Below are 15,059 nucleotides of genomic sequence, written 5' to 3' on the forward strand. Positions count from 1 at the left end.
TAATCTCTCTCTCCTCCCTCCCTCTCAATCTGGCTCCCGTCCTAAACACTCTCCTGAAACTGCCCTCACTTACATCCTTAACTCCCTCCTCTCAGCACGACACTCTAAGCAATCCTCTGTCCTTATTCTTCTAGACCTCTCTGCTGCCTTCGACACTGTCAATCACCCCCTTCTTCTCAACACTCTTTCTTCCTTTGGATTCAAAGGCTCTGTTCTTAACTGGCTTTCCTCTTACCTCTCTTCCCGCTCTTTTACTGTTTCCTGGGGAGGCCGCTCCTCTCCTACCCAACCTCTGGAATACGGAGTACCCCAAGGTTCAGTACTTGGCCCTTTCCTTTTCTCACTCTATACTCTATACCTTCCTCCTTGCCCCAGTTATCTCCTCATTTGGCTTTTCTCACCATCTCTACGCCGATGATACTCAACTCTTCCTCTCCTTCTCTTCTGACCTCCACCTTAAACTCTCCTCCTGCCTTACTGCAATAAAAAATTGGATGTCTTCTCGCTTACTTTCCCTTAACACTGATAAAACGGAAGTAGTTTTCTTCCCCTCCAACTCTCTTCCCCCTCCCTCTCCTCCTCCTTTCATTCATGTTCCTCCTTCTAATCTCCACATCTCTGATCACGCTTGCAACCTAGGTTTTCACTTTGACTACTCTCTCACCTTTTCCCATTACATCTCTCTCATATCTCGAGCCTGTCGCTTCCATCTCTTTAATATTCGCAAAGTCCGCCCCTCCCTTACTTTCCATGCTACCAAACTCTTAATCTCCTCCCTTATCTTCTCTCGCCTCTTCTACTGCTCCTCCTTACTCTTTGGACTACCTACTTCACATCTCGCCCCCCTTAAATCTATCTACCACTCTGACGTCCGCACCCTCTGTCTCCTCTCCCCCCGTGACTCCATCATCTCTGCTTCCCTTTCCTCCCTTGGCTAGCTTCCCTTTCACTCCCAACTTAAATTTCAATTTCTCTGCCTAGTCTTTAAATCTCTCCACGGTCTTGCTCCCCCTTATCTCTCCTCCTCCTCCTCCTCTCGTTCTACACTCCCTCCTGCCCCCTTCGCTCTACTGACCACTTCCTTCTCACTGTTCCTCCTTCCCCTCGTGTCACATCCCATTTCCGCTCCTTTCATCTCCTAGCCCCTCTACACTGGAACTCCTTACCTCTCTCACTCCGCTCTATCTCTACCTTTTACACATTCCGATCTCCCCTCAAATCTCTCCTTCTCCATTCCCCGCCATGAATCCCCTCCCCCTTCCTGCTCCCCTCCCACCTTGCCTCATCTCCTTGATCATCTCCCTCTCCCCCCTCTCCTTCTCACTTCTACTGCACTACTCTTCTTCTCCTAGCCAGTTAATTGCTCTACTTATTTACTTATTGTTTTGTTGATCTGATTCTACAATGTAAATTGCTTCTACCGTTACTGTTATAAAGTTATTATCATATGTATCCTGTTGTTAAAGTGTGCAGCGCTTTGGTGTAAAGCGTTATATAAACAAAATAAATACAATACAATACAATAATTGTATTAAAACCTCCACCCCCATGTGAGGGCCGCCATTGGGAACCCCCCCAGATGATCCAGAAGTTCTGCGTAGAATACAGGTTCATCCATAATGGAGTCATGACAATTTAACAATACCACCTCACTCTTGCATACTATCCCGTGCACTAGTACAGACCTCCCTTTCTCATCCACAATTGATTTCTGACAAGTGAATGTAAGTGCTTTATGCATCAATATCATCACTCACCGTGCCCTAGTGCAGTACAATGTATAAAATCATTGTCCTCTCCAGGTCGCGGCCACCCGCTGAGCCACCGGCTCTACTATATGTGTCTCTTGAAAAGAAAAAAGAAGTATTTCGACACCCATCTGGTTGGCCTGAGCAACAATTTTTTGGGTCTTCACATAGTTGATCAGCCCTCAGACATTCCAACTCAGCATCTTAATCTGGGTCAATCCCACTGCTGTCCCAATCAAGGCCCGTCATATATTGCATAACTGCTACAAATGGCATACATCTGAAGGCGCTGCTTTGCACACCCATTTGAAAACATTGCATTAGACACCAAGCATTTTTTAAACTTAAATCCTGTCCCCACCCCACAGTACCTCCCCCCCTCTGTCACTGCCCTCCCACAACCTGCAGTATGCACAATACCGCCCCATGCCTCCCTAAACCACAAGTGTTCAGCCCCAACAACAGGGCTAACTCCCAACTGTAACAAAAAAGTTGCAATCTCAACAGGGGCATACCGTCGCTGCTTTAGGCACAGTACTTTAGTATTCTATCAACAGGTCAACCTAATATTTGTGCTAGCAATAGGACATATTGCCAGATACACATTCAAAAACACAGCCTTCTCCTAACCAACTTCCGTCTACGCCCTTAATACTTTGGTGAGCTCCCATTGACACGTTATAAGGCCTCAAAATCGGGATTTTAGCCTTGATACATTTTACAGCTTCCTATGGGACCGTGAAGAAGCACAGCTTGCCTTGGAACTGAAAACTCCAGCCAGGTACAGCATTGCATATTGGATGTTGCGTTCCCGTAGCCTCTTCTTAACTCCAAGAAATTGGCAGTGCTCCTGTTGGACTGCCACCAAGAAAGTGTGGAAGATCCGAATCACTTGGGACCCCAGTCGAAGTTCCTTCTTTTCCCTTGCCAGCTTTAAAAGAAGATCTCTGTCCCGATAGCTCAGTTTTTTGGCAATTATTGGTCTGGGGAAGTCACCAGGTTTCGGCTTTTGAGCTAATGCTGTGTGTGCTCTTTCAACTGCGAAAACCGGTGACAGCTGCAGATCATCAAGCAGCTCCTTAAGCAGTGTTTCAAGTGCCCGCTTTATATTGCCCATGAGGGCATCTTCAGGGCCCCCACAATCCTAACATTATTCCTCTGGAATCTGGATACCAGATCTTCACACTTAGCTTTGACATATCTCATGTCTTTAGTCAGGGCACTCACTGCCGACTGAAGGTCATGCACAGTGTCCTCGGTTGCCCTAATACGCTCCTCCCCCTCATTCATTTGCTTCCTTTCCTTGGTGAGCTGTGCCCTGATGGCAGTGACATTCAATGTAATGTCATCTAGTTTTTCATTCATTGCTGCAAATCCTTTGGTCATAGTGTCCAGCATCTGTTGTAGTTCCGAGGGTGCAGTCCCCATTGGTTGCTCTGAAGTGGCTGTCAGGGCTGGGGTAGTACTTGGGGCTATGGGGCAGGTATGCACCCCTATGGAGGCTGCGGGAGGGGTTAATGAGGCCTTGAGTCACCCAACCAGGTATTCCAGGTGTGTTCTCCATCCATTTTGTAGGAAGGAATCCCTGGGATGGAGAACAGCTCGGAAACTACAATTCCCAACAGGCCGTGAGCAACACAAGCCTGCCAGGAAGGAAACCGCTGCGCCCGCACAAGTGCGCATGCACAGGCAGCACACAAAAGACAGCACTCGCAATTCTGGACACCGGAGTGAGAGAACGTGTTACTCGTGAGCTCCTGCAGGCAAGCCTATGCAGGGCACAAGCTCCGCCTGACTACACCCCAGGCCCTGCATACAACTGAAAGATAAGTAGCATAATTGCTCTCAGCTGGAAGGCGGTGCAAGCAGGGAAACGTTACTTGTGTGCTGAGACACCGAACGAGGGGCCGGCACAGAGACCCAGCGCATGTTATGAACCCTGCATGTTACGCATGTTCTAACCAACCCTCGCATGCACCCCTGGGGGTTTGTTACGTCCATAGCGGTGATGGAAACCGCAGAGAGCTAATCTAGCCCAGAATGTTGATTAACCCATTGGGTGCGCAGACAGGAGCTAAACCCAGCGCTCGCACATACTTATCTGTCCTTTGGTATATTTCAGCGGCATATTTCAGCGGCAAACGGAGCCGAGGGGCAGCGCACCTGTCCAGAAACACGAACAAGCCAGGAGAACCTGGGACACAAGCAGAAACCGAAGCTAAGTGTTACTGTTTATTGTTTCTGACATTCTGGTAAACCCAACCTCACATGGGGTAATGTGGGGAGGTCAAATCAGGCCTCGCATGGTATAATGTGGGGAAGTCTGGTTTTCTATGCATGAAGTGAATGCAGGGAAGGTTACCTTGCATGAGGTTAATGTGGGGTGAAACTAGGGCTGAAGCTCTGAAGTACTTTTGGGTGCACAGCCATTACTGCTGCAGCAACGCTTAAGGCTGCTAGTGTTTTCTGGTTAGGAGCTCCAGCACAAAGGCTCCCTACATATCACTGGGCACACATTATGAATGTGGTATGCAAGTGAGCAAAGGCGGAGTCACAGCAAGTGGGACCCGGAGCAGGAGCCGAGGAGCATGTTTCCCTAAAGTCCCCTTACCTATCCATTTTCATACCCTAACCCTCTTTCCGGTCCGCATGAACTCCCCTACCGATCCACTCAACAAACCTTAACCCTCTTTCCCCGGCGGGTTCCGGTGGCCTGCGGTTGTGATATTCCCAGGAGCCAAGACCTAACTGGGAGGCAAGTGTTTGTGCTCCCTCTGCGCCAGTCAAGATAGAAGAAGTCTGACAGTGGCCACTCTCTGAGTTGTTGCGTCCACCTCTCTGCGGGGTGTAGATTTTGTGCACTTGTCCTTAGTGCTTGTTTTTTCCCCTCCCCCAGCACCTCTGGGGTTCAATCACAATTCCCTCATAGAACTCTGCATCAAATCAGCTAATGTCGAGCACACTATGCCGTCACAAGGGCCCACCCTGAAACTTCAAGTGAGGCAGGCACTGCCCTCTCCAATGGCACTCCAGCCCACACTGCTGTGATGGACCACTGTGGCTCACTGCTCCTGTACTTTTGCGCATTTATAAACAGGCCATCCTCGCCACCAGGCAAAGACTGTGCAGCGGTCTCTGCGTTCGTCGCAATGAATGAGGGGGAAGGGTGGGCCTCAGATGTGGGATCGCCACTGCTGCTACTCCACTGACCGTTATGCTGCCCAGCACTCGCTCTTATGATGTATGCTGGAGCGGATAGCAGTACAGGCAGATCCGTTCCCCATGCCGGGTACACACCAACTCAACCCAGTAAGACTGCATCCACAGTATTCCGATCGGCCCTACGACACCCAACAGTCACTCGTGTCTGCCTCTGTCACTGCTCACGCAGCTCGCTGCCTTAGCCTGAAATATTCCCGGCAGTTGCTCTTTTCCAGTTTCTATGAGCACCCCCTTACTATGTTGCCCTCGCCACCATGCTGCTCCTGCTCCCACGTGGCGCTCTCTGGGTGCCCGCCGCCGGCACTCTCTGCGGGAAGGATTTCAGGGGACACACAAAAGTGGTCCCTTACTGTATACTTGTTCTAATCTCCAGAAGCGTCACTGCATATTGATCTGTGCCGGTTATAGCTGTAGTTTTTATTGGATTTTCGTGCCTCGCAGCAGAGCTATTCAGCTAAGCAGCCATCATGCTTGGCTGCTCCGCAGCGCTCCCCAACAAACCACTCTTTACTAACAAATCTTGCAACCTTACTCTTAATTCACTATCATCAAACGAGCCACCAGGTCTACTGTATTTAACATACCCCTTTCCTATCCATTTTCTATAAACAACCACTCTCTCAATTCAATACTTCACAACTAGGGGGTGGTGCCCTTACGGCTAACACCGGCGTGGCGTGAAGGAAGGAGAGGCGCAGCAGGCATACCTCAAGGACCGCAGGAGCACCGGGAGGCACAGCAGACTTCCTGGAGGTACGGTTGTGTCAGAAAGCACCATTCTCCGGTCCAGGTCACAGAAGGAAGCCGGCGAGTGAATGCGGAGCTGCAGGAAATGCTGAAGAGAAGTGTAAGAAGTCAATCCAGGGAGGAAGCTTCACCGCAGATGCTCGCCATAAGTCAGAGATGCCACAAACTACCAGTGAGTTGGCCCAGAAGCATTGGGGATCCCGGGGCATACTGACAAACAAGCAAGCAACTGAATTAATTATGTGAGATTTTTTACAACACATTCTATTATATTTGAGAACATAAATCAAACAAAACCACAGCAACATCATGCTGGACAGAGTATTGGAAGTTTCAGACGTACAAAAGGCAAAAAGCAGGTAAAAAAGAACACAGACATTGTGCTACACCCCTCCCATCCCCCGAAGTGCTCCCTCACACAGTTTCCTCCAATTTGTGCCATATCTTCTGGAAATTGGCCCGGCAACCCTTTGCGGTGTATATTCTCCTTTAAGATGACATACATATATCCATATCTGATACCCATTTGCAATATACGGGCGCTTCCGGCCTGCCCCACATCATGGCTATAGTCCTTTGGGCCAGAATGGCCGCAGTAGATATCAGTAGCTTGTTGAAGCGACCATAGGAGTGAGCACCCCAGATCCCCAACATCATCATCTTGGGCTCGGCAGTCACCAGATCCCCCATCACCCTCGTCCACTTGACCAGAACAAAAGCGGATTACCTTGCAGCATTCCCATATAGTATGGAAAAAAGTACTTTCTGCACGTTCGCATCTCAGACAGCGCTGATGAGCTGCCCGTCCACATTTAAATAACAATGTGCGGGAATAGTACGTTCGGTGCAGTATTTTGTGCAGGACCAAACGAAATCAGGAGGAGATTGCTACCTCCCTCAGGGACATCTGAGACTCCATCCAGTCCTCCAAGTCCATAATACCCACCTTCACCTCCCACATATGCTGCAGTTCAAGCAATTTCTGTGACGAGAAGGAAGATATACATTGATACATGGTTGAGGTAACTTTCCGGTCTATCCGCTGTGTCACAATATTGGCCTCTAAACGAGAGCAGGGTGGGACAGCATGCACATCTGGGAACTGAGCGTGCAACGCATGAGTAATTTGGAGATAATGAAAGCTTTCTATCGCTGGAAGCCCATATGTGTGTTGCAAGTTGGAGAAGGAGACCAGACCCCTCTCATCCAGCACATGGTTTAGGGTGAGAATACCACTAAGGGCACATGCCCCCACCACACCAATCTTATTTATTTCAGGCAAAAACAAGTTCTGCCACAAACGCTGGGCAAGCGTTGGTTTCCCGCCCCATCCAATACCCCATAGCGCAGCCCACCAGACCCTGACAACATGGCGGGTTACCCTTGGCAAAGCCAGGTAATTGCCAGCCCCATATAGTTTTTGGATCGGTGCAACCCTCCCATCCATGCCCGTTCAGCCGTGAGTTGGGGTAGCTGCGGGTCGCCATGTAACCAGTCATTAACCATTGCCATTTGGGAGGCCCAGTAGTAAAGCACAATGTTTGGTAGGCCGAAGCCCCCTCCCATACTGAGCGCTGCAGCATAGATAAAGCAATCCTGGGCTGCTTCCCTTCTCACAGCAAGTTCCTGAGGGCTGGGTCTATTCTGGCAAACTCCATTCAGGGAACCATGATCATCTTGAATAGTGCCAATTTCCTCAGAAGTGTTATTGGGAGGGTCTACCAATGCTTCACATCCTGTAGAAACCGCTCCATCATGGGATATAAATGGCGAGAGAAAGTTGAGCGGATCAAGACCAATGTGAACCCCCAAGTATTTGAATCCTACTCGTGAGACATGGTACGGGCAATCAGGTGGAATCGCCAGGTCACCCCCTTTCAATTGAAACAGGACAGACTTGTGTCAGTTGACTCTAAGCCCTGTGACTGCTTCACTATCCCGGAGATGTGCAGTCACTATAGGACAGGAGACCCTCGGATTCCCCAGAAATATTAAGAGATCGTCCGCACAGAGGAGATCTTGCCTCGTATCCAGTAGGCAAATGGAAACCCTCCCAAGTCCGATCTGTGTGCAGTTGTATGGCCACCGGTTCCACAGCAATTGTGAACATGAGGGTAAAGAGTGGCCAACCTTGTCGGGTCCCCCACTGCAAGGGGAAGGTCCTGGATACCACCCCGTTTACCTTCATTTGACCCAGCATATGAATTGCTCCGCAAAGCCCATCAGTGTCAGGACTCCCCAGAGGTGTTCACACAGGACAGACTCAAATGCCTTTTCAAAGTCTGTGGCAAGAAGTGCCAGGGGATCTGGAAGAACCAAGGCACGGTCCATTGCCAGATGGAGGAGCCCGATATTCATACAGGTGGATTTATCCAGCAAGAAACCGCACTGATCAGGGTGTACCAGTGTGGTGATCAACCACAGCACCCGGTTGGCGAGTACCTTAGCCAGTTCCTTTGTTTCCTCATTTATGAGAGCGATAGGACGATAGGAAGAGCACATATTAGGGGGTTTGTCCTTTTTCGGGATAACCACTATAGTAGCCTGCCTCAGGTCCAACGGCAGAGCACCCACTTCTCTACTGTGCAGGAATGATATGAGATTGATATTTTGGGTAATTCTCAAAACCTAGTGTTTAATCAATGTTTAAAATGAAGAAGATTTGAATACCGACAAGCAAAAATCCAGCACCAAAACCTGAACAATTACATATGCATGAGATGTCAATGTGGGTAAAAGCTGAAACAAGTGTTACCCTAAGTAAATACTTTGCACAGAACAAAGACGATGATGATGATGATGTGATATATTGAAAATAACAAGTGAAACCAATAAAGAAGTCTTGGTAAAGAGAAGGCACCAGGCAGCTAACATTTGAGGAAAGATACCTGGCAGGGGAGTATTTGTATTTAGTTATTTTATTGAATTTATATAACTTTCTAATCCTAAACGTTTTACAAGAGGAACAAAACAAGATACATCAAACATTAGAAAGATCAAGCATTAGGTAACAAATTGAATCAAACCAGAAAACAGTACAAGAAACAATTTACATTATAGATGAGTATTGGTGAGAGAGAAGAAGGAATAAGGCATGAGAGGGAAAAAGAGGAATGAGTAGTGGTAAAAGCAGAAGTAAAGAGGAAGGAGGCAGTGAAAGGGAGAAGAATGGACGAAATAAGAATTAGAGATGCTGGAAGAAGGGTAGGAGGGAGTAGAGTGGAAGGGTTAGGGAGGTGAATGGAAGAGAAGATTTTAGAGAGGTATGGAAGATAGGGTAGGAGGGAATGGAGCGGATAGAGAGGGGGAGGCGGTTCCAATGGAAGTGAGTGAGCAATTGGAAAGAGCGGAAGCAGGAAGAGGCGCAAGGGGGAGGAAGAGGAGAGAGAAGGAAGATATCAGCAGATCGGAGAGAACGAGAAGGAGTGTGGAAAGTAAGGAGGGAGGATAGGTGGGGGGGCAAGACCATAGAGGGATTTGAAGACTAAGTAGAGGAAGTTGAATTTGAGCAGAGAGTGGAAAGGGAGCCAACCAAGTGAGGTGAGAGAGGAAGAGATAGAGCCAAGAGGTGAGAGGAGGCAGAGGGAGCGAATAGCAGACTGGTAGACAGTTGAGTGGGGAGAGATGAGGGGAGTGGAGACCAAAGAAAAGAGTAGAGCAATAGAAAAGTCTAGAGAAGATGAGGGAGGAGATTAAGAGTTTAGTAGCATGAAAGGTTAGGAAGGGTCGAATTTTAAGGATGTTGTAGAGGTGAAAACGGCGAGTTCTGGCAGTAAGAGAAATGTGGTGAGATACCAGGGGATCTGTAATACCCCAGAGAAGGATTCCTAGCAGCGGTGTATACCAGGTAATCCACTGAAGTTGTGAAAAGACTTAACATTTCGGCAAGATACCTGCCAGGGAAGTATACCGGGATCTAAGAAGGCCATAAAGAGAGGTTATAGCAATCCAATCCACCAGGTATATGAAATTAAATAAAGAACCCTTGGGGAAGATACCTGGCAGGAAAGTATACCAGGGAATCTGAAAAGCCCCATGAAATCTGAAATTGTATAAAGAACCCTATCACTTGGGGAACATACCTGGCAGGGTAGTATGCCAAGAGATCTGAAGAGCCCCATGCTGGATACCTGGCAGAGGAGTATACCAGGCAATCCACCAGAGTTGTAAAGAAAAGGTTAACAGTGACACAAGATACCTGGCAAGGAAGTATACCAGGGATTCTGGAAATGACTGAGAAACCTGAAGGTGTCTCACTTGCTAATCCCTGCAGATCTGACATCCAGGTGGCCAGGATACGGCCATTGCTATTGCATCCAGTTCCTGGGGGTGGACCAGTGGGGTAGGATTACCTAGATGGGGGGTCTTCGGGGAGTGAAAGTGGGACACCGATGAGTAAGACGCGGTACCCCCTTCCTTATAACACCTTTTCCCCATCCTACCCCGTAGGATACTTAGAAGGTGTACCACTGCCTGCTTTCCGACACAAACACTTTCTTAGACCGTGAAAATCAACAGACTAACACCAGAGCAGTTGACCTGACGTGTCCCAACACCAGGGTCAGGCAGAGTCAGGCAATTGACAATAACTACACACACCCGACGGCCCTTTCCCTTCCCCACAGGGATAAAAGGCAGAGCATGAGAGCACACTTTGAGCAAGGACAAACACACGAGGAAGCAGCTATTCCAGGATGGCAGTTCAAATGGAGAAGGAAGGCGGCGAGACCGGAAAGGACAACAAGGAGGGAAGTCCCCTTGCCCTGTTCGACCCAAACCCGCGAAGCCTTCGTGAAAGGTGATCGTAAGACCGGGAACTAAAGCTGACGTGTGGTGTAACAGATGCCAATGGTGTACAGGACCCTCCCGCACCGATAACCAAGGCGGGAAGGCGCACTTGCATCTGTGGTACCGTCTTTGACTCCAGAGACAAGAAACAACCAGGAGGTCACCACAGCCGGTGAGTCGGAGGGAGAGCCGATAGTAAACCGGACGGTGTTGAGCAAAGGTTGCAAACAGCAACTTGTTATGAAAAGAGAACTTGTGTGATAGTGAACTTTTAAAGCCCAGGGAAAGACCAGCTGCAGAGTGGGCCGGCGCCACGTGGGCCTCCATTCGAAAGACTCTGGCTGGTCCTCTTTTCTTGTGAACGTTATAGTAATAAGCGGTCGTAGGAAAGTCTGACATAAAGAGTTCAGGTGGTCATACAAGGGTCGAGCCAAATTCACTTGTACAATCGAAAGTCCTTAACCCATTCCCAAAGATTTGACATTGTGAAACAGGCGTGTGCGCCCGGCTGAGGGAAACACTTTGTGAACGGTGAATGTGTGAAGGCTGACTGGGGGCTTTAGAGAAATTCTGCCTGGGGCTTAAGAGAAAGCCTGACCTGGGGCTGGGAAAAGCTAAGAGAAGTGAACCCTGCAAGCTGTTACAACTAAGTGAACTGTGTTAAACTGGCAAATGTGAACCCGGCTGAGGGATGCCCGCGAATGAGAAAAAAACATAACACCCCGTAAACATTGTGTCGACAAGTGTGAACCTGGCTGAGGGATGTCCACAGCAAACTGTTGTTTAAAAAGACAGTGAGATTCTTGTATGTTACAAGTTGCTGATATTTTGAATTAAAGGCCGTAGTGAACCCGACTGAGGGAGGCCAATGTTGCAAAAAGGATCAGAGGCCAGTTGAGGGGATCCACGGGTGAAGGGAAATCACCCGACGGGAATATTACCGAAAGGAACTTTTGTTTTGCTGTTTATAGCACATCAGGCCCTCTGAGGCAAGAGACATAGTGCCTGATTCACAGAAGCATTTTATTATCGCGCAATCCCATTAAAAAATGTTCTGTGAATCAGGCTCTTGGTGTAAAAGAGACTTGGCCGCAGAAGGTCCTGATATTTTGGAAACAAACTGTAAGCTTGTGCTGGAGAAGCCCAGGAGTGTGCTGTGCTCTAGAGTCCCGCCTTGTCCCGTGCTAAAAACGTGGCAAAGGGAGACCCCAGTTATACCATCCTGATTTATCATTTTGTGAACACTTCCTTACAGTACATGGAAGAAGTTCTGATATGTAAATACAACAGGCGAACCTTTAAGTTTACAGAACAAGAAACCTTGTGAATCCAACAAAGAAATTGTTGTTAAAGAGAAACACTTTTGCTACACAAACATTGTTGGATGCTATGGAAAATATTGTGTGATCAAGAACTTTCTGAATCCAGTGTAAAAGCCTCAAGGAATTGTTGGACAAAGAGACACTCTTGTTATACTGTGAGAAACCGGTTCTAGGTCAAATGTTTGAAATGCAAAGGATCGAATGACCAAAGGGTCGAATCAAAAGGACTGAAAACCAAAAGGTCGAATTTAGGTTTTTTTGGGGGTTTTTTGGTGGGGGGGGGTCCCCCACAAACCCCTGTTTTTGGTGAAAAACCTACTTCTTTTTACTATACATGAAGGTGTCTCACCCGCTAGTCCCCAGGGATCTGTCATCCAGGTGGCCAGGACACGGCCATCGCTTTTGGATCCTGTTCTTGGGGGTGGACAAGTGCAGGAGGATCACCTGGATGGGGGGTCCTAGGGGAGTGGAAGTGGGACACCGTAGGATAAGACGCGGTATCCGCTTCCCAATAACACTTTTTCCCCATCCTACCAGATAGGATACCTAGGAACGCAATCCACCCCCCTTTTCCAACACGTACACTTTCTCACGGACAGCTCACTGTGAGAGAAAACGGACTAACACCCGAGCCGTATCCCTGACATGTCCCAATACAAGGGTCAGGGAGAGTCAGGCAATTACGGATAATTACACACACCTGACTTCCATCACACTTCCCTACACGGATAAAAGGCGGAGCACGAACGCACATGGTGAGCGAGGCAAACACCTGAGGAAGTAGCAGTTCAGAAATGGCAGTTTAATACAAGGAGAAAGACGGAGAGACCAGAAAGGGTTGCAAGGAGGGAATTGCCCTTGGCCTTTTCAGAGGAAGAAAACCATTACTTTTACGATCCCTCAAGGATAAGAAACATAAAACCAGGAATTAAAACTGAAGAAAGGTGCATTGTGTCTCAAAGGTACCCGGGGCTCTCCCACATCGATAGCTGAGACGGGAAGGAACGATTGCCGCTGTGGTACTCTCCTTGGCTCCTACAACAAAGTCGCTCCAGTAAAGTCAGCACACCCGGTGAGTCGGGGATAATGAGAGCAGACCGGTCAGTGTTAGAACCTAGGTTGCAAGCAGCAACATTGTATGAAGAAACCTGCAAAGAACAGAGTTTAAGGCGTATGTGATGAGCAACGCAAATATAAAGGTATCCAGTTAATATGTGGAAAAAATAATTTCGAATGACAAAAATGTCGAAAAAAATTATACCTACAATTTTTTTTTCGAATGTCTTCTTTTTTAATGTGCATGTTTTTTTTATTTCGCGAGTAAAAAAAAAGGGTTAAAAAAAGGGGTTTTGGAGGTGAAACCCCCATTTCAAACAAAAAAAAAAAAGACATTCAATTATTTTTTTTACCTATAATTTTTTTCGACATTTTGGCATTCGAAATTATGTAATTCGAAATAGTCACTATAAACCATAATTAAATATCCAACTAGTGAGTGAACATTTGTAACCAAAGTAAATACCATATAGAGTGGTCCTGCACCACGTGGGTTCTAATTCGAAAGTCTCTGTTAGACATCCAACTGAGAGTGTAAAATTCTGACATTGTGAACTGTGATTACATAGGCAAGTGTGAACCCGATGGACGGATGCCGAGAGAAAGCTACGGGAAGGGAACCCCTGCTTTCTGATGAGAGTGTAAGATTGTAAACTGTGAAATTGAAGACGTCCTGAAACGGGTCAAGCCAAACCCTGTGCACATTCGAAAGTCTTCGATAGCAAATGCGAACTGCAATTGGTCCGAGCACGGCTGAGGGAGAGTAATTGTGAAAAGAGGATCTGAGCCCAGCCAAGAGGGATCCGAGATGAGCCGCGAGTCACCCGAAAAAAGATATTGCTGCCATTGGTCCTAGCCCGGCTGATGGAGACTAATTGTGGAAAAGGGATCTGAGCCCGGTTGAGGGGGATCCGGGGTGAAATGTCACTCACCTGAATTGTAAAGGACATTGATTACATATGAGACTTGGGCATAGAAGTCCCTGAAGTTGGAAATGGGACTGTGTCCTTGTGCCGAAGAAACCCAAGAGTGTGCTATGCTCGAGTGAACCGCCTTGTCCCGTGCTGAAAACATGCGGAAGGGAGGCTGTTAGGTAAGATTTCCACAGAGCTGGTAAATCTTCCTTTCCTGGTTTAACCCCAGAACTTTTTGCTTTTCTAGTGGGATATTTTTCATTAATACCTCAGTGAGTGGGAACCTTTTTCCACACTCGCCTAATCTTTAACTCTTTTTATGGGTGTCATTTTTAAGACTCTCCATAGTGTCTTTTTAAAGTTATCATGTCTAACAACTTATTGGCAATAAGTGCCTGTTGTTGCTGGGTTGCCCTAGGGGCTCCCCATTTCACTTTCTTGTGCTAACCTTGAGTGAACTACAGTTCCCAATGGTAGAAAGGATCTTTGGATCCCTTTTACATTTTATTCTGTAAAACCAGCACAACCCACCTTATGTGGAGTGCTCGGGAGATACAATGTATCCCCTTTCACATTAAAACTGTAACAATTCTGTTACAGTGACAAGCTTACCTTTAATGGCTGGTGGCAGTGATACCTTTTACTAATTTGGTGCACCTTTACCGCGGGCTGTAATCACGGCTGCAGTAAAGGCACCTAAGGGTGCTCATTTTACCAAAATGGCCCCTGTCTTCTTTTTCTGCCATTTTAGTGTTTCTTGTCGTTTCTTGTTCCTTCCCCTGACATCCAGGGCGGGACATTCCTTTGTTTGTGTTTTGTCTTTGGCAGGAGTTTCTTGGACACCCCGCCCAGGCTCCAGTCAGTCTGCAAGCACAGGAAGTGGGGGAGGAGTCCAAAACTTCCCCCTCCTTTGTCTTAGGCCTTCCTTCAACTGGGCCAAATCCCAGTGGGGGGTTGGCTGTCCTGATTGGACAGCCAGATGCCCCTTTCTTGTAAAATGCGGGGAGAGAATGCAGAGGTTGTGTTGCAGTTCCTAATAAATACTGGAAACCTGAAATCTGAAAATGTTGACCATTGGAACAGAAAACCGAAGAGGATGATGAAGGAAAAGCGGCGGGAATGATTTCCAGCGACCGGAGAGCCTGCTGTGTAACCAGAGCCTGCTGCAGCTCTTCCTTCCGATCGACCTGCGGTCACCGAAAACGAAGACCCGAACCAATAGCCTGGTAAGACTCTAGAAGACTCAAGAAGACCTGCATTTT

At 47.7% G+C, this 15,059-nt stretch overlaps 1 protein-coding gene across 2 annotated transcripts in view; it reads right to left on the reverse strand.

The window, feature by feature from the left end:
• The window catches only part of HPS5 (HPS5 biogenesis of lysosomal organelles complex 2 subunit 2), a 1,306,927-nt gene that overhangs the window by 128,182 nt on the left and 1,163,686 nt on the right, over window positions 1-15,059 (reverse strand). Inside the window, exon 23 of one of the 2 annotated variants that reach the window (XM_069623787.1) lies at window positions 5,678-5,805. The exons of the other annotated variant lie outside the window; for it this stretch is intronic. Coding sequence (XP_069479888.1) covers window positions 5,679-5,805 — 127 coding nt within the window. The 3' untranslated portion in view covers window position 5,678. The remainder of the gene's footprint in view (window positions 1-5,677; window positions 5,806-15,059) is intronic. 2 annotated transcript variants of the gene reach the window in all.

Source organism: Ambystoma mexicanum, chromosome 11, assembly GCF_040938575.1.
Source record: "Ambystoma mexicanum isolate Mex_15411 chromosome 11, UKY_AmexF1_1, whole genome shotgun sequence".
Lineage (NCBI taxonomy): Eukaryota > Metazoa > Chordata > Amphibia > Caudata > Ambystomatidae > Ambystoma > Ambystoma mexicanum.